The sequence below is a fragment of the Sebastes umbrosus genome, chromosome 9, assembly GCF_015220745.1.
Source record: "Sebastes umbrosus isolate fSebUmb1 chromosome 9, fSebUmb1.pri, whole genome shotgun sequence".
Classification (NCBI taxonomy): domain Eukaryota; kingdom Metazoa; phylum Chordata; class Actinopteri; order Perciformes; family Sebastidae; genus Sebastes; species Sebastes umbrosus.
In genome coordinates, this window is record NC_051277.1 from 12,050,112 (window position 1) to 12,072,814 (window position 22,703).

Genomic DNA, 22,703 nt, shown 5'->3' on the forward strand with positions numbered 1-22,703 from the left:
TTACTCACAAGTGAGAAAAGACAAAGCGAGGCGCTGAGAAGCTTTGACTCTAATGGGGCACTAATTCAACTGTGCAAAGATAACCGTTGCAGGAGAAAATCATTTGAGATTTGCAGCTACATTTTATGTGTACTGTATATTTCCTGCCATACGAAACGACCACCAGGTGAGACACTGAAATGATTACACTTTAACAATTAATCTATGTTACGCTAGAGGCAAAGCACATGAAAACGCTCCTGCCCAAACACGCCTCTTGCTGGGTTTCAAACGGGATGTGAAAGGGTTTCCAGTCAAACCTGTTGTGGTGCAACTGAACAGTGCTGAGGAGGTGAGGGGGTTGGGCAAACAGGAATACATTTAACACACTGAAGCCTTTTTCAAATATGGAAAATGCTCGCTTCATCTACTGTATCTGTTTAAGTGTTGGTCATTCAGACAAAGGTGACTTTTACGTTAATGTCCTTCACGGCTTCATTCAGACATGACAGGACACTTACAGAATGAGCGGCATTTGTCACCGAGTGAGAGAGAACAGTGGTGAGTCAAAAGAGTTATGATGGCCATTCTCTCTCGGGCTGCATCACTGATGGATGTTAACACTTATTTTGCCATTGGAGGCTTAATTAATGACCACCATGAGCGTAAGGGACGGTCGCCATGGCTTCTGACAGAGAAAGTACTCACACATTTTCACATCACCTTCATCATATAATGTTATTAATGGCCATTTTGCTGCCTGTTTTACAATATCCGACAGCGCACAAGCTTGGAATGACGTGAGAGATAACTTAAGACTCGTTTAATTCCTATTTGCTCAAAATGCTTTATGTAAGGAGTTTTGCTCAATATTCATTTATTCATTCATGCAGTTGGCATAAAGGATGATGTCTTAAACATGCATTTAATCTCTCTTATTCCTCATGAAAGGGGCATTACAGCATGGCTCAGCTTTAGAGGTGCATTCTAGGCTTGCCGTGGTAGTTGGTGTTACCGGTGTTACGTGGTGTTTGGGCATACACCGGTTACATTACTTGCACTTTACTTGTTCTTCTTTTATAGAACTAAAACCCATTTAGTTCATTTTTGCACATCAGTGTTATCAATACATAGTCAGACAATGGACGCTACAAACTGAAAGTCTCAGCAGAGTACCACGAGTCGGATTTCACACACGCGACGAGAGAGTTGACAGATGATGGCGGAGGATTTGGTGTCAAAGCAAAAGCGCCTATTCGGCAATATTTCGGATTTAAACCCAATGCTATAACAGAACCATAACGTTAATGAAGCAATCACTGCGTGCGAAGGACGGAGCGGTTGTAACCAGTGTGCGCAGTGCAGCGGCACCGGGTGGAGACCTGCAGCCTCGCAGCGAAAGCTCAACCAGAGAGGCCAGACACCCAGCCATCGAGAGTTGAAGATCAAAGTAAGCGCGCTACACATATCGACCGTCATCATTTCTTGTAAAATATCCGGTGTAATCGGTAACACCGGTGTTGTCACGAGTTTATTAACTGGTGGGAAAATTTCCTCACATCCCTAATGAATTCTGATCAAAGAGTTAATACATTTATTGTAAATTTGGCAGCAAAACTCACAATAAATAACATCATATGATTAAAGTGATTTGAAAATGTAGCAGTACTTTCTCTGTTAGAAGCCATGGCGAGCATCTCTCATGCTCATGATGGCCATTATTAACTAAGGCTTCAATGGCAAAATAAATCTCTGTTCAATCTCTCTTCGTGAGAGGGCTTTTACAGCATGGCTCAGCTTAAGAGATCCATTCTGCTCAAACTGCACAAAGAATAAAACATCAATCATATGACCGTCTCCGCAGAACCAAGCGGCAACCTCCGGTGCTGAGAAATGAAGACAACTTGGAAGTGCCAAAAATGCAGTTTTTCAAATGTCCACTTGAGGCTCCAAACAGGAGTCAATCCCTGTAGACCCTCATGTTAAAATGCTCAACTTTATCTTTATCTACGGGTGACGTCACGGAGACTACGTTCATATCTTATACAGTCTATGTGCAGAACACACCAGGATTTTTTTTTTTTTTTCAAACAACCAAAGACAAAAAAAAGCTGCTGTACAGATGACTTTGAATGACAGGAGCTCATTAAGATGGTGACAAGAGACTGAGTCATGAGGCTGCGCACCTGGTCACATGTGTATGCCTCCACTCACTGTATCCCATAATGGATATCTCTCCAAGAGAGTTGTAACCATATATCATGGAGCTTCTTGCAGCTGCACAGATGACTGGAAATTTCATCCAAGTGAAGAAATTCCAAAAGAGAACTGAAATAACAAGAGTGTTGAGCCAGAAATACACAACTCAAACAGGACCAGCAGTGCATCAACAGTATGAACTTCATTCAAACTGTTCATCTACCAATTTCTGTAACGGGGGTGAAAAAGTGGGGTTTGTACAACCAATAATCCTTCTTTTCCTGCCACATAGGGCTGGGCAATATGATGATATATCGTCAAAACAATGTCTATTGTATATGTTCATATCTAATTTCACTTAAAACTGTTGCGTTCATTTTGCACTCAAGTTATGAAAATGGGAAAATACTCAGGATATGAAATGACCTATATCTTGATAGAAGATTTGGGCCATATCGCCCAGTCCTAATGCCACATGCTCCTTTCCATTTTAAGATTAAAAGTATATATTTGTGCTAAATATGTCCCATGATTCTAAGTACCATAAAACCCGTTCTGTTTTAAACTAGCAATATCCACTCATCACCCTAAAAGAACTTATTTATTTCTGAAAGTCCAAGTCTTGAGTCTATATGGTGGCAGTAAGCCCTCGTAGTGCTGGAGTTCCCTGCTCCACACAGGCTCAAATTTCTTCAAACCCGGCCCTCGGTTTTTGTTCATCATTACAGTGGCTGACCTCCCGGTGACCTCATTTAGCCCCACCGGCACATGTTTCCATTCACCTGCACAAGAAACTACTAAGTCAAGCATGTCAGTCAAACAAGCCATTATCTGCTACCAACATACAATGCCAAGAAGGTCTGGAATCATTTTAGAAGGATTTTCACAAGGAAATGATCAGACAACAGTTCCCACAAAGGTGCAGCGGATTACTGTGGAATCAGGTACTTGCAAAGTCATCCTTGGCATGCAGGTCAAGAGGCAGTATGGTATAAGAAACAACCCTTTCTTTACTTTAAAAGCATTTACCCCTGCAGCAACACCAGCCAATAACGTGCCAGGAATTCCACCGCATTTATTCCAACCAAAGTTAAATTAAGACTGAATTAAAATACCCTTCAATTAAAGCAACAACTGACAAGTCGTGCTTTGTACTACAGCCTTGAAAAAATAAAAATCTCTATAAAAATGTGGCAGGGGCATGCCACATACCAAAGGGCATCACCTCAGGAGGAAAGAGGCCAGCCGGTTCGTCCGCCATGTTCAGAGTCATGTTACTGCAGTGGGGCAACCAAGGTGTTATAGATACAGACACGGTAGACCTGTAATTTGCCCGGCTGTCAGACTGCATGGTGGTAAATTACAGTATTCAGCGAGGATTATGGTCTTCAGCTCATCCAAAGTGAGGCTCGACATGCAGCCTCACAGACGACAACTCGTACATGAGTATGGACATAAATCAGCTTGTCTGTAAGCCAATTTCAAGAAAAGGGGGGGTTAAGCTAATTAAATATGTTGTCCTTGGTCTCGTTACCCAGGCATCGAGGCACAGAGACAATCAATACTGAAAAACTCCAAGAAGAGAGGACAAAGAGGGCTTTTATTATGTTTGGTAGCAGGAGGCATTTGTCGAATGTGCTCTTTGGTTTAGTGTCGTGCAATTTAGTCTCTCTGATGAAGGCCGCGGCATGACCAAAACGTGTTGGAATTGGTTTTAAAGTATTAAATAAAGACTTTAATTTTCAGTTTGAAGAATGCCTCGGAGCTCCTTCTCCTTTCAATACTGAAAATTGTTCTTGGCATCTGCTCTCTCATAAAAATTTTATTTTCATAGTTAAGTTTCAAATTTATCTGTTGCATTCATACAGCTAAGCGTCCAATCGTCTAAATGATGCCACAAAATGTCATTTACTGGGGAGTCAGTAAGCAGAGCCATCCTTTGTCTGTCTTCGAGGAGCATTCCACAGCCCAGAAGAAATAAACCGTCCGCGCTGCTTTACGACTGTGTTTGTGTTGTCAGTCGGCCAGACGATCTCGCGGTCCCTCCAGTGAGGTCTGACCGAAAAAAGAAAGTATACAAAAAAGAAAACACATCCAGGGAGATGTTAAGAGTTGTGTTGACCTTTTTGCGGAGGGACGACCGTGCCCTGTGTCGGATTCACCCGCAGGCCTCGGGACAAAGGGGCTGCTCAGAGAGGTGGAGGAGGGCGCATACTTTAAAACAGGGCTGCTCTTTTCATTTGTGATCATTGGTGGTAAATCAGTTCTGTCTCTTGGCGGGGTTTTGGGGAAAGAAAGCTCCATTCACGGCGGGCAGAGTGGAGGTGGAAGATGTGGTTCAAGTGCTAGGGTTGGCTACCCTCTCTCCAAAGAGACCAAATACAGGAAACAAAAACACAGGCCCACCCCAGAGTCACATAATTTCCTGAAAGTGTAGCTTTTACTATACAATAGCTGTGGTATTTGCAATGACTTATCTATATACTATGGGGTATGGAAGAAGACCTGTTGGTTACTTTTGGGTAAAAAAGACTTGTGTGTCATCTTAGGAAAGGAAATGAGTAAACCCCGCATCCAAATGCCTCACAGGATGAGTGTCTTCTTAAAGCGGCCACACGCTCCTGTAACATTCCTCACGCTGAGCCAGGAATATAACCGTCTTAATTACAGCTGTGATTCATAACTAAGGGGGCTTTTATGTGTGGTTTTGTGTGTATATGTGTGTGGCTATTCTCCAAGTGTCTTGCTGGTACACCCCACGACGCCTGCCGAGTGCCCCCAGTGTGACCAACGTGAAGAACTGAGAGTAAAATTGAAAAAGAATGAACATAATAATGTGTTTTATGATAGTGGAAATCAATCTAATTGAAGTTGCTATAACACTGCAGAGCAGGAATGTGGTTGTTTAAGGGGCGCTATTATCTTTCACAGCTCCAGTAGCACACCGATACTATATTATTATAACTACTGGCACTGCAGTTGACAAATCCAGGCCTTCTCCATCCTTCCTCATTCCCTCGCTCATGTTGGCTTTTCTCTCAAAATCCTAAGTATAGCTTGCACAAGGTTTTGTGTATTGTTTCCTTTAAACTGGGCTGTATCATTGTCATCTACCTCTTTCTGTATTCGCGGATTAGTCGCAACATGCTTCCACGCGGGAGGAGAGACTTGAGCGGCAATACTCTGCTCGCGCTGATTATCTCAGATCTTAACACATGCCTTTTACCTCTATAGAGCTGCGTTCTGATAGTAAAATAGCCAGATTGGATAAGAGATAAAGAAGTCGTTTATCTCCTCTTTAGGTAGTTTATACATCTAATTATTTCTTGAGGCATTTTATGCTAGCAGTGAAGAGATGACAGGGAAATGAGACGAGATACGGAGACGAGGGACTGAAGAATGCCAGAGTTTTGATTCTTTGAATGTTAATCTTTGAGTTTAGTTCTTAAATATAAAGTTATTTAGAACTTTTGCTGCTTAATTAAAATCTAAATCAGTTCTCTGAGGGAGTCTAAAGGAGTCTGATCTTATAAGTTGATTGAAAACACTGTCAATCCCAAACTCTATCTCTCTAGTTAACCTATTACTATATATGTGAAGCACTTCTGTCACAGTAATGTAGTCAGAGTGCTATGTCTGTGACCTTACATGACTTATTAGCTGGATGTCACAATGACAACGTGGGAAAGCAGGTTATTTCTGCCTCTAGGGCTAAAATATAAAGGTAAAAGTACTTAGTGAAGCACAGGGGATAGACAGGTTTACTTTTGCTAACAGTAATATGGGTGCGCTGGATTGATGACACAACTCAAAATTAGAGCATCATTGTGAAACGGAATGCGGCACAATAATCATTTTATGCTGATTATCTTGTTTTCATTACCACTGGAAGCCAAAATCGTAATTGAAATGTGATTAATTGCACAGCCCTAGTGGATAGACTTACTAGGCAGTGATGTGCTACTATCCGTGCGCCAACCAAAGCCAACTTTCTCTCCTATCAAAGAATTATATGCTGAAACTCCCAGCACTTTTTAGACATACTATCATGTTACTCTGTGCAGAACTCCCTTCTACTCCTACAACAGCGCCTACACGTACTTAACTACTTGAGAAACAGTGACTTTGACAAGCATGCACCCTAAACAATATTGGGCAGATGGTAGCCATTACAGTTCACTGATGCCTCCACACGATAAAAAGATCACACACTAGGATGGATCAAATGCCAGGAGGGGATTATGATTCAAACGACTTTGTAATTATTTTAATGAGACCATAAGCAACGTGATTTAATAAAAAATTTAAAACAATGCAAAAACACAAAGAATCTTCAAAAACTCTAAATACAATGCTTTATAATATATTAAATAAGGCTAATCTGGAATTTGAAAAGTTATAGGAGGCACGTCTGAGTCAGCACAACATAAGTTCTGTCTAATTCTGAGATATCGTCACCTTTAAATCAGTCTTGTAAGAACATTTTTGAGGTAGGAGCTGAGCTTTTGAAAAAAAAATATATGTCTGAGAGACTGTTTCTATTTAAACGCCCAACCCCCCGCCTCCCGCCTCCACCCAGCCCTCTCTTTCCCCTTTCCCTTGCTCTCCCTGCTGCCGGAGGCCTTGTTAAATTGGCACAGATTCTACCCCGGCTCCCAACCAAAATCGCTGCCTAAGTGTTTCCACTCCGCTACCCCTATCATGGCCTTACAGTAGCACAGCACACAGAGGGAGTATGCACAGGAAAAACAAGCATCTCTCTCCATAGGTCTGCTGTCACTTGGGACATAAAGAAGCAGCACAGCTACAGATCGATTTGAGTTCTTAGTGCGATGAAAGACTGCATTTTCAGTCCATTTGCAAAGATGATACACAAAGACTAAGGAGTAATCAACACTGTGTGATCATATAATGTGAGTCAGCCAGTAGGATACTCTGCAAAAATTCTTGTACTCCTCCTCACAAACAGAACGGTCTTTGTTTGTGAGGCTTTAGCCGAGCGGATGCGTGTGAGGCATTCTGCTGCAGAAGTCAGTATGCCTCCTTCTTCCTGCTCGGTCTCAGAGGTGTTGAAAACTTCCCAAAGCACATTCCTCTCTGAGACAGACACAAGGAATAACAGTTGAGCAAGGAGGGAAGAATCCAGAGCTTTACTCCTGGGGAAAAAGGCATCCCTTTTTGGAAAAAAAAAAAGATTCAAACTAGGGCTGTCAATGTGATAACACGTTAACACAACTTTGTTTTAACCTCACTCATTTCTTTAACGCAACTAGAAAAAACCTAAGGAATCCATTGGTATCAACCATGTCATACTAGCTTGTCGCAAAGGAGGTTAAATAACGCTCCAAACTTACGCTAAATTTTGGCTAGGAAAAACTGGCATGGCCATTTTCAAGGGGGTCCCTTGACCTTTGGCCTCAAGATATGTGAATGAAAATGGGTTCTATGGGTACCCACAAGTCTCCCCTTTACAGACATGCCCACTTTATGATATTGACATGCAGTTTTGGGGCAAGTCATAGTCAAGTCAGCACACTGACACACTGACAGCTGTTGCTGCCTGTTGGGCTGCAGTTTGCCATGGTATGATTTGAGCATATTTTTTTATGCTAAATGCAGTACCTGTGAGGGTTTCTGGACAATATCTTTCATTGTTTTGTGTTGGTAATTGATTTCCAATAATAAGTTTATACATACATTTACATAAAGCAGTGTATTTGTCCACACCCATGTTGATAAGAGTATTAAATACTTTAAGGTACATTTTGAGCATATTAAAATGTGCAATTAATTTGCTATTAACCGTCATTAACTATGGACAATCATGCGATTAATCATGATTAAATATTTACGCCGATTGACAGCCCTAATTCAAACTAATGCAGGTAGTATGCGTCACACTCAAGTGAATTAAAAACAAATTAAAGACAACTGAAACTCTTCAGTTTCTCTCTTCAGGAGTATCTTAAATTCTTTCAAAACTCTCAAAAGCATCGGACTTCTGGTCCAGCAGCTTTTCAGCCGAGCGACCTTCTGGTTAAAGGTCATTCCTCGAGCTTTATCGACACTATATTCACACAACCACAAGGTTCCCATCACCGCAGACCAGAGTATACTGGGAAACCCACACAACCTCCACCCCAGACGAAATAGGCCGCTCATATAAAATAGGAGTTGGCTTTGCACAGAGCATGAAAGTGGAGTCTTTTGGCAGGTCACTGCCATCTCTGACTTGTAAACAATATGGAGGGTATTTTTAGGGGACACTTGGCCTCAATTTGATACTCTGAAGTCCTTTGGTCTATTTTAGGTCCAGTGCTGCATGAATAAAGAGTATTTGCACTGCTGTATTCAGAATAAAGAGCACAAGCTAATGGAGGATATGACTGTGTGTTGCCTGCATGTCTACATCCGTCTACGTGTGAGGAAAAAAAAGCCAGTCTAGCAGAAGAATTTCCAGTGTTGAGCTAAAAGCGGAAGACTGAATCTAGACAAAACAAAGACGCCGCTAAAAGCATCAGCCAAGGAGAGAGGCCACATCTTATTGTAGGTCTGTAGGAGCATCTCAATGCACAAACTCAATAGGATCCAATGAATCGCTGCAATCATGAAAGCATTACATCTAGAACAGCCTGTTCACATAAACACAGCGACATCACATATGTCCTTCACTCATTTCAAATGGGGGGCATCACATCTGATGTCTGAGTTTTGCTCTGTTCTTCTGTTCAAACAGAGACTCGCTTTTTAAAACCAATTGCTGGGCAATTGGAATAAGAGCTTGACACAAAAGCTTGGCCATCATCAAAGAGGCAGTAAAAAGGGAAAGAGATGAGAGCCAGTCAAAAGAAAAAGAGTAAAAAGAAAGAAGATAGCTGCTGTTTATCAGATGGTTCCAAGATGAAATTCCCTTCAAAACTATATCAGAAACAAAAAGAACACACAGCTCATCGGCTAGCAACATAAGAGGAGAAAATGCAAATATGCAATCACAGAACTCCCTGAGATACTCTGAAGAAAGTTACAGATAAAAATGTCCCATTAGCATTTACATCCGTGCCATATATGACTATATATTCCCCTGTGACTCCGCTGTCAACTTTTATGTGCAACTGCAAATAAAAAAACACGATTTAAATCTGTGGTTCGGGCCAGACACGGCAGACAGCACACACACACACCCACACAGGATAAACCAGAAAATACGATTTAATGCAAATTGCTGCTGAAAGGATATCAAATATAAAACTTCTTCTCCATCTGTGGGCTCAAAGTTTTGGAAAATGCAGCGAGGATGCTTTATAGTACGTTCTGATAACAATCCAGAATCTAATCTAACACGGGCACCTACGTAGAAGCTTTGATGTTAGAAGAAAGCGTGGGTGGGCACGTCTCTGCGATTATAAAGTGGGCAGCTTGCATCACAGTTGGTTTGTTGAATTAGATGCACGACACCCACAAAGGAGTCAAAAAGAGTTCTGGTGTCCTGAAACCCAACTGCCCCCGTCGCTGCCCCTGTCAACACTGATCAGATCTGGCCTACACTTCCACCAGTCTGACGCCTACACTTAAGATTTCACTTAATCCCCGACACTGCACCCAGTCATTTACTTTCAAACTACATTGTTGAGTTAAGTTGTAAACACATGAGTGTCATTCTAATGAGAGACAGGTGCTCTGATAATGTTGACACTGAACTGCACCATGAAATTATATCCAATCAATACACAAATGACACCCATTTAAAAAAAGGGAACTTAAGTCTGGACTTAACCGACTGACCGACAGCCTTCCTTAGAGCTGGATGCACTATAGTTGAGCTATAGGGTCTTATTATTTAACACAGAAGCAGTATGTAGTTTATGTTAAGAATGAGGTTGATTTCAGGTTTTGCCGGTCTGGTTCGGTGTACGAGCTTAAACCGGTTTGATTTAATGCACACCGCCTGAACCGGCATTTGTCATTATGACACGTTTATTTGACAAGAAAAAAAAATCTATTTGATAATCACTGGGAACTAGTCGATCATTTTTCAAAAATCACGATAGTCTCTCGACAGTCAAATAAACTATTAGATTTTTTTATAATTGAATGACTATACTAAAAATCATGACCCATCCCTAGTTTCAGTAGAGGTGGGAGGGCGAAGATGCGCACGACACACGTCATGTTTGTTTTCTAGAAAGTTCACGTGTTTTTGGGGTGCAGAGACAACGGAGCCGCTTCACTCTGCTTCTTCTTCTTTAGTGTTTATAGGCGGTTGGCAAACCAGAGTTGCATTAACGCCGAGAGTGGACTGGAGTCGCTACACTCTCATTCATAGGCTCTCTCAGTCTCTTTATGTTCCACTTAGGAGCAGCTGATGAGTCAAGTGTGTTTCCCTAGTGGTAAAATTTGGTATACCGGTCCGGTGTTTGGCCTAATATCAAACCGATTTGAATTTTGCTGACCGGCCCAACCCTAGTATATGTAGATTAAACACGGTCCATTGGACTCATTTTTGCCATTCTGTAAAGTTGAACAACAGGCTCACCATTACATTTGGGCTAAAATCAAGATAATTCTGTTCAAATCTACATATTTTAATAATGAAAATGTGGTTGAAAGACTATGGTTAAAATGAAAACATAGCAAATAACACTGGAGAAGCTGAAACCACAGAAAGTGACATTTTGCTTAATTATTAATTGATTATCAAGATGATTTTTTTGGTGGTTGAGTATGAATTAATGGATTAATTAAGTTGAAAATGGGTGTTTTTTTTTCTCCCTAATGTGCAAAACAAACCGAACCAAGACTGTGACCCAAAAAACCTTTGTTGAACCGTTGCACCACCAATGTATACATGTTAACATGTATTAACAGTATTCAAGTGGACATATTATGAGTATATACAGATACATTATCGGTATTGTTTTCCTTTAATCTAGCACTTGTTAAAAGCCAGCGGGTGTAAAAAAAACATGCCTACGCACCATCTGACTTCTAGCATACCTGCAAAAACATCCTGGCATTCTTCTGAACATATGCCAGAGATCAAATTCACCACCCACTGAAGGCTAAACGCTGGTGTTGAATATCAGCAGGATTTACCCGTCACCAAGTCCGCTAACATTTTAAGATGATACCATTTGAAGGCCTAATTTGTGAACATTTTATCTTTACATCATCTTAAAATGTTCCAACAATACGCACCCTGACAAGAGACAAATCAAAACAAGATCAGACAGGTTCCCGATTGGCTGCTCTACACAACACATGATGACACACAACATGAGCAAAGCCACCAGGAAGAAAAACACTAAAAACCTGCTTCTGTCTTTTTGCTAAATTCTCAGTGTCTCATTCTATACACAAAATAACATTGAAAATGTGCAAATGACAAATTACAGTTCAGAATAATATTTTATAATATTTCCGTGACCTTGCACCATTAAGGCAGTAAAAGAAGGAAAAACAACATGTAGCTCACTCAGCCTTGAACCTGACTTTATGCATCTCCCGAGTGGGGAGTAGCACAGAAACGGCTGCTTACACTGCTGGGATATTACGTAATGGTTAAAGAAGCGAGCCGAGGGAACGAGAAGCTCCCACATTCAGTGGTTTTTGGAAAGGTAGAGAGAGGGCACACACAGCAGTGCGAGTCTGCGGAGGAGACTTCCTCCCACACACTCAGGTTCTTGATTAATGTTATGCCAGCTCATCACCACCGAGGAGGCTGCTGGCCTGACAAGGAGATAATAGCAGCTGGTATGGTACAGTGTCAGAGGACATCAAGGAAGCGCTGCAACTCTTACAGAGGTCTGCAATGGTGACCCTAATCTCTTTAGGCATGTCATGATGGTAGAAAGCTCTTTGCATCTGTGCTATTCAAACAGCCGGGTACAGAAAAGCAACGACGCCGCAGGCTTTGTTTGTATCCACATTTGCAGGTGAAATGTATCGCATTTATACAGAAAAATAGCTGCCATTGAGCTGAAACAAGCGTGGCGCTGTACTGACAGGTGCAAATATTGTCTCATCTATCAAACAGTCTCTTTGCATCAGCTCAACTGACTTGTGATTAATGGTATTACAATTATTCTGACAATGATATATTGATGCCACATGACACCTTCAATCACTTATTTGGAAATCACTTACGGGATAATGACCATAATTGACCAACAGTGTAATTAATTAAAGAGAAACGCTTACCTGTGAAGAGTTTAGTAATGGCCTTATTCTGTCGTCGTGCAGAGCAGATGAGCAGCAGCCAGGGAGGCAGGAACTCGTGATGACAGGCCAGGAGCTCGGCAATGGTCCTGGGAGAGCCGACGGAGGACCTCTGGTCCCCCTCACCCAGCTGACAGCCCTCGTCGATGGAGTCCACCAGCAGGAAGAGACACTGCTGAGGAGGCTTCACACTCAGGAGAGGCAAGAGGATACATCTGAGGAAATACGTAAACGAGAAAGAAAGAGAGAGAAATGTTATCACGTTTTCATCGTTTTGATTGTGTTTGACAAATGTGAAAGAAAATGTAATATGTTTTTAGCTTTGTTAAACATTTCTGAGAGACAACACTTGTCTGAGGGCAGAATATAATCTGCTATTAGTAAACTATTGTAATATGATTGTATTTCCTGCTTATGATGCCAGCTAGCATTAGGCTACTGTTCGCCATTAGCATGTCTTAAGTTGGAATAGACCATTTCATTGGAATTGCATTACTAAGCAACAGCTTGGGTCCATGTTTACTTCCTGTCAGCTGATCAATCACATACACTGCACAATGGAATAATATATAAGAGAAGGAAGGGTCATTACGTTATTGTGACTCTATTCTAATTTTGCAAGTACTGGTATAAACGGTCCAGATTTATAGCGGCATATCAAATTTGGCGATTAGCGTCACCTCCTGACAATAATAGGAAACATTATGAAGAGAGCTGGCTAATGTTTGCCCTCCTTAATATTATTAAATATCATTAACAGTTTGATGGTTGGTTAATTACCGATAACAAAGATGCTTTACTACAATCAAGTACATGTAAAATAGAGCTGCGACGATTAATTAATTAGTTGTCAAATGTTAAATTAATCACCAACTATTTTGATAATCGAATATTCAAGAATCTTTTTAAAGAAAATAAAAGTCTAAATTCTCTGACTACAGCTTCTTAAATGTGAATATTTTATGGTTTCTTTACTCCTCTGTGACAGTAAACTGAATATTTTTGAGTTGTGGACAAAACAAGACATTTGAGGACGTCATCTTGGGCTTTGGGAAACACTGATCGTCATTTTTCACCATTTTCTGACCTTTTATAGGCCAAACAACTAATTGATTAATCGAAAAAAATAATTGAGATTAATCGACAATGAAAATAATCTTTAGTTGACGCCCTAGTCTGATGTTGGAATAGAATCTAATTTTCACTCTTACTGGTACCAGCAAATACCAGGCTTCCGCTTAACTTACAACCAAGTAATGTAATGTTTAATACAGCCTCTTTTATGCTGAGCAACTTTAAATAAAACAAACTCAAACTCAAACTTATGGCAGTAAATGTCACCTTTGCTAGTGCAATTATGTGTTCTCATTGTGATGAATCATCCTCAGGTCAGAAGCACACCTTTTGTTCCCACACAAGCTGCACAAACTGGTATGTTATGGGAATGATTAGGCCTCCTACTTAGTCACCTTTATTCAAGCGCTGACTGCATGCTGAATGCAGGAGATACTGGGGGGAAAGCAGTCTGTCTGAGTCATTGTGTCAAAATAAGCTCTATGGTGCATGTTTGTTTGTTTGCTGGTATTTTTCTTAATGGGATTGTATCACACTGTAAGTTGTTATTTTGTCCACAAGCTGTACAACACTGTACATTAAAATTCAGCCCAATACAACAACTGGTCTCGGATTTGATTACAAGAATAAATGATGTATGATGAGGAAGTGTATTAGAGAGAGAGACTGAGACAAAGAGGACAGGAGGACTTCAAATGAAAAATAATTTCTACAAGTGTGAAGGTGATCACATTAATACGGTATGTTTTGTATTCCACTGTGTGATTAATTGGCAAAACATTCTGTGATATTATATTTCACTTTATATTAATAATATTCCAAGACACATTTAGTAATTATGTTTCTAAACGTTATTAAAATATTAGGGCTGTCAATCTCACGGTTAATTGCATGATTGTCCATAGTTATTGGCGACTAATCACAAATTAATCACACTAATTAAAATCTCAAGTGGTGTTAATGTGTTAAAGAAACTAGTGGCATTAAAACCAATTTGTGTTAACGCATTATTATCGCGTTAACTATGACAGCCCTACTTCGAATAAAAAAACATTTCTACAAGTGTGAAATGAAATGAGGTGATCGCATTAATATGGTTTGCTTTGTATTCCACTCTCTTTAATTAGCAAAACATGCTGTGATATTATAGTTCACTTTATAATAATAATATTCCAAGGCTCATTTTGTTTGCGAACATTATGTAAATATAAACTGATGCTACTGCCATATACTTTTTTTGGAAATGTTCATGAGTTTTGTTTTGTTTTTTCAAATGTAAGCAAAAGTTTTCTTGAATTTTATTCACATGTTGAGAACAATGTGTCGTACAAATGTTGTATTAATAAATAAAACATTATGAAAATGTCTGGTTTATTGTAGTTAATTAGTGTAACATTGTTTTAATATATCAAAATCAACTAAAATTCAATTCAATTTTAAATTACGGTGTCAGTCATGATTAAAAATCTGACGTTTATTCAACATTAAACATATTGAACGCTTTCAATTTGGTTTCAACATCAGCCATCAATGACAATATTTCACTGTGGGGCATAGTTTGCTATCTGAAGTGCAACTCTGCCGCTATAACGACATATAGTCGCGCTGAGCAAGAGAGCAATTTTCTCGAGGCGTACCATCTTCAGTTCATCATTCTCAATTGGTAGAGTGTAGGCGTTTAAATATGTCTCCATCCAACCCAAATTGCATCCATTAACAGGCCCGCTGCGGATGATTTGAGCTCACAGAAACATCCAGAGCAGATACAGTCATTTATAATTCAGTGGGCTTTTTTGTGCTCCACAAAAAAACTATGCCTGAGAGCTAAATGTTCAGTCTTGAGATTATATCAAAGACGTGGAGAGAAATGTGTTCAGCAACTATCATGACAACTAAACACGCAAGATTTTGTCCCAGTCAAAACCCGACAAATTTCCCTGCAACATAAATATTGATGTTTGAATATGAGGACCCGTTAAAAGCAGCCCTGTAGCATCCGGCGCTAAAGCAAACATGATGTATAGCATTCTGTATCAAGCATCACATCAATACTCAGCTGAGCACAACAACATCTAACAGTTTAAATGCTACATTAACCTTTTATCGACGCCAAACTGTCAACCAGATGTGGAATGTACTTGCTCCAGTGCTAATGTGTGACTACGCACATAAACGCTCACTGAAGCTGGATTTGCATTTTTTTGTTCTGAGGAGTTATGTTTGTGCTGGCAGGACCTCTGTTCCACTGAGACTGCCACCAACAGTTTGAAGCCAGCCATAAGACGTCCGCTGGGGAACATGTCATTTCCCAAGACTCATAAAATTACCTCCTGCTCAACTGGCCGTGATAAAGGATCTGAGGGTTTCATATAAGTGACATTTTAATCTGGGTCTAGGTAAATTAAACATTTAAAAGAAGGGGCTGAGCAAATCAATTAATCAACATGAAAACTTGCTTCAAGAGTAGAGAGACGGCTTCGGGGCATCTGAGGCTTTTTCACGGGTAGCTGTCGCGCAGATAAAAGTCGGTCACCTTCCAGATGATGGGACTCTTCAGCTACCACTCTTCCTTAATGGAACTGACATTGGTTGTAAGCTTCGTCATAAAACACTAAAATACTGTTTTAATGAGACTTCCTCTAGATGCTCAACAGCCTGTCACTAAGCCTGTGGCTCCAAAGCCATTCCTTTTAAGCATCTACCATTTTAGGCTTACATTTTACCCATAGCTCATTATCCTTAAGCACATGGGAGGCTGAGGTGAAGGTCTGTGTGCTTTCAGTCCAAAGTACTGGGACATACAGAAGGGGGCATTTTTACAATGACTTCCCCCTTGGTTACTACAGAGAAATGCAAGTTTACAAGCCTGATATTGCATTACAAGATTCCATAAAATTAAGTCATGCAATCACGATTATTTATCACAATTATTCACTGATTTTATGGACATATTTCAATAAACAGAGCACTGCTTTCACTTCCATGTTGCGCTGCATTCCTTCTAATGTACAACTCTTTGCATCAAAATAAGACTGGTCCGTGTTCACAGTGCATCTGCTAGAAGCAAAATAAAATGGAACCAAGACTTTTTAAATAAAAAAATTAAATCAACAGAGCACTGCTTTCACTTACATGTTGTGCTACATTCCTGCTACTTAACAGATCTTTGCCTTAAAATGAGACTTAAAATAAGGTTCTTCTTCACCTAAATTCAGTACATTTTCGATTCGCCCGTCTGCTCTACTACTCTGGACTGCAGCTGCAACATTCAGATATGTTTTCAGCGGTATGCTCCCGAAAAGTGAAGCCAAAACATCTCAATCGCCGGCTGGTGGCTGGCTGTTAGTTTAGGAAGCGCCTGATTTGATATGCAGCAGTGTATTCTATGAGCGAAGACTATCGCAGTTGATCATGTTCATTTAATTGTGGGAAGCCAAAATCGTGATTGCTATTAATATTCAATTAATTGTGCAGCCCTATGATATCAGACAAGTCTGATAACAATTACCGCTATGTATTAGTGCAATACATTTGACCTCACTGCAACAATGTACAATATATCAGAGTGAATAAAATGTTGGGAACGTCTTCGGGGAAAACTGTACTGAATTGGGAAAGTTTGTGCTGACGTTTGGTACTTTATAAGACTGCTTTACATGCATATTTCAAGCCTGATATTTAAGTGTACAGCTTACTTTCAGGTCTTCAGAAATCACACTTTACCATGATCAGCCTCTCATACCATACCAATGACCAACACTGCAAATTAAAAACCTTTACTCGACTATTTGAGACACATTTTCCGAAATGGTTACCATTCTGGGATGAAATTAGAGGTTGCATTCAAAGATGATTTTCATTTATTAAGCTGTCATTTTTTTCTATTAACTAGAGCTGCAATGATTTATGAATTAATTGATTACATGTCAATTAATTACCAAATATTTTGATAATCGATTCAGTTTGAGTATTTTTTTGAAGTAAAAAAGACTAAATTCTCTGATTCCAGCTTCTTAAATGTGAATACTTTCTGATTTTTTTACTCCTCTATGACAGTAAACTGAATATCTTTGAGTTGTGGACAAAACAAGACATTTGAGGACATCATCTTGGGCTTTGGGAAACACTGATCGACATTTTTCATAATTTTCTTCATCAATTGCTTAATGGAGAAAATAATCAACAGATTAATCGACAATGAAAATAATTGTTAGTTGTCTTTTTTTTTGTCAATCATCTCTTCTAACAATCAACTACTCATTTCTACTAGATGAAATCCTTCAAAGTGGAGCTTCCCCTCAGGTGGCCACTGGACAGCTAAACCTGTTTTTCAAAGCTCCTACAAACTTCAGCTTGTATCCAAAACTTTTTTCCAAGCACTTTGAACCCTCAGCAGGAAAGAAAGCAGTTCAACGTGTCTCCAACCTTCACGCTCTGTCGTCATGTTGCGCAGCCTTTCAAAAACACAGTCAATCACTCCATCTGATGGCTGCAGCCCACAGAGAACCTGCAGCGCCATCTGGGAGCCTCGCCAAAAGGAATGTCCATCCACAGGGGTGACTGTGTGTGAGTGTGTGTGAATGGCTGTATCTGAGGCCATGTCGCCTACTGAGACAATCAAATCCACAGTGACAGCAAGTGGGCAAAACAAAGGGACATTCTTCTCTCACAATTCAGCTACTTTCAGGCTGTCAAAGAGTCAAAAGACAAGAACTGCAGACAAAGAAAACTCCACGGGATACTGGAGATGGAGAGAAAATAAGCTCAGGAAAAGCTGATTTGGTTTGCCAGACAAACCTGCAGCATACCTGAGCCAGAAAATTAAAAGTGAATTGGCCACACAGTGTGGTCTTGGACATTTGTACCAACTATTTTGGTTCTCGCTCAAGTACTCAACATATGCCAAAGCTGATGCCAATTGCTATTTAAGACAAGGGGAAAAAAGGGGGAAGAAGGGGGATGTGAAATGCACCTAATGCACTCGCCATCTGTCGTGTTGTGTTCGCGACTGCGGCGGACGTCGCACCCACCACAATGTGCAAAGTGAAGCTTTCAGTGTGACGTTTAGTGAAGATGTCTGGACCGACAGGGCAGCACCGGGCACGGAGCCAGGGCCTTACAAATTTACACAGCTCATTTTATGGAGCGGGCGCACAGCCTGAAATCCATGCCACATACCCAAACACCGCCACACTCGCACACATAAACACTGACCAGGATACAGCAGGAGCTCAGGAAAACAGAGGGTGAAATATACCAATCATGTGTGGCTTTGACACTACTGCTCTATTAATGGAAGAAGAGTCAACTGCGTGAGTCGACCTCTCAGCTTCAGACAATATTTGTCGCAACACATATCAAATTGGCACCCAGGTATTGGGATAGTATCGAAACGGGAGATAGGTGTATCGTCCCAGCCCTACCCCCTAAAGTGATACTGACAAAGCTTTCAGTAGAAAGCCAAAGACACCCTTTTCATTAGAGGAACCCCCATCTCTTCATTAAGCATCGCGTCAATTTGGAGGAAGCCTGCTCAGCATCTTTGCAAAGTCAGGAGAGCTTAGTGCCACGGAGTTGGACGACTACAGCTGACTCATGCACCGGCTCACCCAAAGTAAAAGAGACAACTATCTTGCAGAGTCTTCCCTCGTACTTCCTTGTGCAATTCTTACATTATGCATAACGTTTCTGCAATCATCTTGTTCAAAGCAATCACACTGATGAGGACAATAAGACTGATGCGAGCGGTGCAGAACAGCCAGACACTTTAACTGTATTCCCCCCGTTACATCGGCCATATGTTCTCGTTTCCTCCTCAATCTGTTATCATCTCACTCCAGTTTTATCTGATTGGACATAAACTCCAAATCTAAAGCTTCATTAGTTTTTTTTGCAAAATTGAATAAAGCTTGTTTTTCAAAGCTTTTTATAAATCAAGGGTGTGAAGTAGAGACTGAGAGAACTGCAGTTATATAAGCTGGGGACAGATGTATTTACATTAATTTGTGCTGAAAGCCTTTCATTAGGCAGATAACCATCTGAGGATGTCAACCTTGCAGCAGTAAATTAGTTATTTTTCAAAAATGCAGAAATGGTCCTTATAATCATCTGTTTACCACGACTGAGTGGAGAATTGGGCAAAAAAAATCCTTATTAAGCTTGAACAACTGCATCGTGTTTAGACACAAATGAGCTTAAACTGTGCTGACATTTTTTTTTACTATTAGTGCACAAAGTATCAACACCTCCCCTGACATGAAGCTACTCGGCCCACATTTCATATCTCATTGAGTTGTTTGCTACACGGGTAGAGTTGGGTTATTAGAGCCGGTTAGAGCTCCAATTCTGATGAATTTATTATTGAATATTGTATCTAGTATCTTTGGCTGAAACTCTTCACGCCACACCTCAGTCAGTGATGTAAAAGCAGGTGTTTCCCACCAGCTGTCGACACCAGATTATCTCATCCACTGACGTAACACATCAGCAGAAAAACCTCCAAGAATCACTTTTGAATGGCCCTGTAAGTATTTAAAAAGTGCTTGTTTCTGCCGTTCTTTAAACATGCTGGACAATGCGAGAATCTGATCTCGGCTTAATGGATTTGCACAATCAATTCTGTGCTGGATCCCGAGCAGACAAATGCCTCCAGCTGTCTGAGAAACAATGTCCTGCAGACTGCTTGGTCAGGGGGAAGAGGGGTGTGTGTGAAAACCAAATCTGGGTGATTTACACAAAAACAACAGTTTCTTTTAAAAAGAAACCCAAAATGGTTCCCCATAATCGACCCTTACTAATGTCTTGTTTGTATCTGACTATCTTTGGGACGAAGTCTTATGATACTTTTGACTCTAAACAGCCTGTCATGGGACTGGTCACACACAATGATCAAACTGTTTTTGTGAGGGTGAGGGCTGCATCTGGGAGTGTTGTCCATCTTGAAATCTAACCGTCCCCACCCTTCAATTACATCACACCAGACTGCTGTTGTTAAAAAGTATGATTCTCTCTTAATTTTTAGTTATATTATAGACCTGTTTAATAGGTTGTTGAAAGCCCAGATATTCATAGACTAGAGCTGCAAGTAATTGATTAACTGATTAGCTGTCAACTATTAAATTAATCCCCAACTATTTTGATAAGCAATTCATCACTTTGAGTATTTTTTTAAGGGGGAAAACATTTAAAAATTCTGTGATTCCAGCTTCTTAAATGTGAATATTTTCTGTTTTCTTTATTCACTTAATCGAGAATAATCAACAGATTAGTCGACAATGAAAATAATCCTTAGTTTCAGCCCTAATATGGACCAAATTCTAATTAAAAACACTCAAATCCAGCCTCTTCAATCATCAGTCAAACTTCTTAACCCCTGTAATGAAGCCTATTAATGATTTGCAAAAGTGTAAACACACTGCACACTTCTTTTCTGGCCAGCACACATACCTTGGATAACTATTCCAAACCCCCCGAGCTCTTCCCAGCCCAGACGAGGTGTGCATTCCTGGCCAGCTATCCAATACTGTCAAAGGAATCTGAAATTTCATCCTCTTCAACCCCCTCCTCTCTTCTCCCCTCCGCTCTCTGCTCTCCTCCTGCTGTCCTCACACAACTGGCTTTGTGTGCAGAAGCCTCAACACATGAATACACACAGTGCACATGGATTTCAACACGGCCAGGTAAACCTGTAAGGTGTCCGGTGCCAGCCAAGACAGGATTTTGTATAAAGCAATTCAACAGATTTCAGGTGACAAATGGCAGCAGAGAGAGCTGTCTGGCACAGAAATAACTAATAACAAAGTGCACATCATCAGAAAACTTATTTTAATATTCAAAACATATTTTCTCAATGAGCTTCTAATTGTGCCAAAGTGAGAACAGGAAGTATTTCTGCTCTCTGTTTCCCTGCATTGCTTTTTCTCACTGCTTTGAAGTGGGCAGACTAAGTTGGAAAAAGATGATGTCACATATTTACGCCCACCAATCAGAGATTAGCAGTATTTGAATCAAAATGTGATGACAGATGTGGGGTTGTTTGCTTATTTTGCCAAACCGCTTTCAATGAAATGTGATCAAAGCACACCCACACAGTCCTTATGAAGCAGATTAGCTGGGTTTTAAATTGTTAAACTCTTCATAAATATATTGTAACCAAAGAGCTTTAGCTTTATTTGTTGCTTATTTAGTGATAAATAATATTATTATTATTATTATTATTATTAGGGATTTCTCCTCTTAGTCGATTAGTCGACTAATCCGTTTGAATGTTAGTCAACTAAGAATATCTTTGGTCAAGGACAACCCTAATTATTATAATGTATTAGCCGTGTAAGTAATTTATCAAGCTAAAATGTTGAACATTCACTGTTTCTAGTTTCACAAACAATTAGATTTGCTGCTTTCTTCTGTCATTGTAAATTGAATACTTTCCAGTTTTGGACTATTGGACCAGATAAACAATTTAAGGACTTAACATTCATTCTAGGAACATAGGATGTTTTTTTTCCCTATTTTATCATATTTATATAGATCAAATGACTATTCAGAAAGTTACAAAATCAAGTTACAGCCCTCCTGTGCCTTCATGAATGAGTCTAAACTTGCATCACTCCTTCTCTGTGCAATATTACAGAAGCTTGTGCACCGTCATATAATGAGCTTTATTTATTGCGTGGGATAACAATAATGTGAATGAGTTATGTATGCCCACACAAGCATGTAGGCACATCCACGCACACAAACAACCCTTCACTTAAAACACACACACACACCAGTGGTGTGGAGACAGAGGCTGGCCTCAGATTGCTGAGTCATCGTTGCAGCCGCACCAGTACTGCTGTTTCTCCTCATCTGCTCAACTGGAGTTGATGCGTCACACTGGGAGCCTTTTTTTTTTTTTGTTTCTAAAACGTGGCCCTAATCTGCAGCGAGTTTTCCACAGCCGTGCACCACATGAAAGGCCGCTTTCATTTAGCGTCCCTTAACCCCAATAAGCAGGGCCGCCCAATGTGCACCAGTTAGAAAGTCAACACAAAAGAAAAAAAACCCACAAAGCTCCCTTGCAAACTCAATAAAAAATGTCTTGGTTTGTTTTATTTGAACCTGAAATGTGCCCCAGTTTGAACTGTGTTCAACATCAGACACAGAGAGCCAACAGATTGTTGAAATTACTGTTTTCCATACACCATTTGAGGGTTTCTCTCATTTAGGTAACCGTTAGATCCCGAACATGTCAA

General features: G+C 40.3%; 1 protein-coding gene across 1 annotated transcript in view; it reads right to left on the reverse strand.

Moving 5' to 3' along the window:
• The window catches only part of ankrd50 (ankyrin repeat domain 50), a 41,487-nt gene that overhangs the window by 11,163 nt on the left and 7,621 nt on the right, over nt 1-22,703 (reverse strand). Inside the window, exon 3 of the mRNA XM_037779936.1 lies at nt 12,376-12,608. Within this exon, the coding sequence (XP_037635864.1) occupies nt 12,376-12,608 (233 nt within the window). The remainder of the gene's footprint in view (nt 1-12,375; nt 12,609-22,703) is intronic.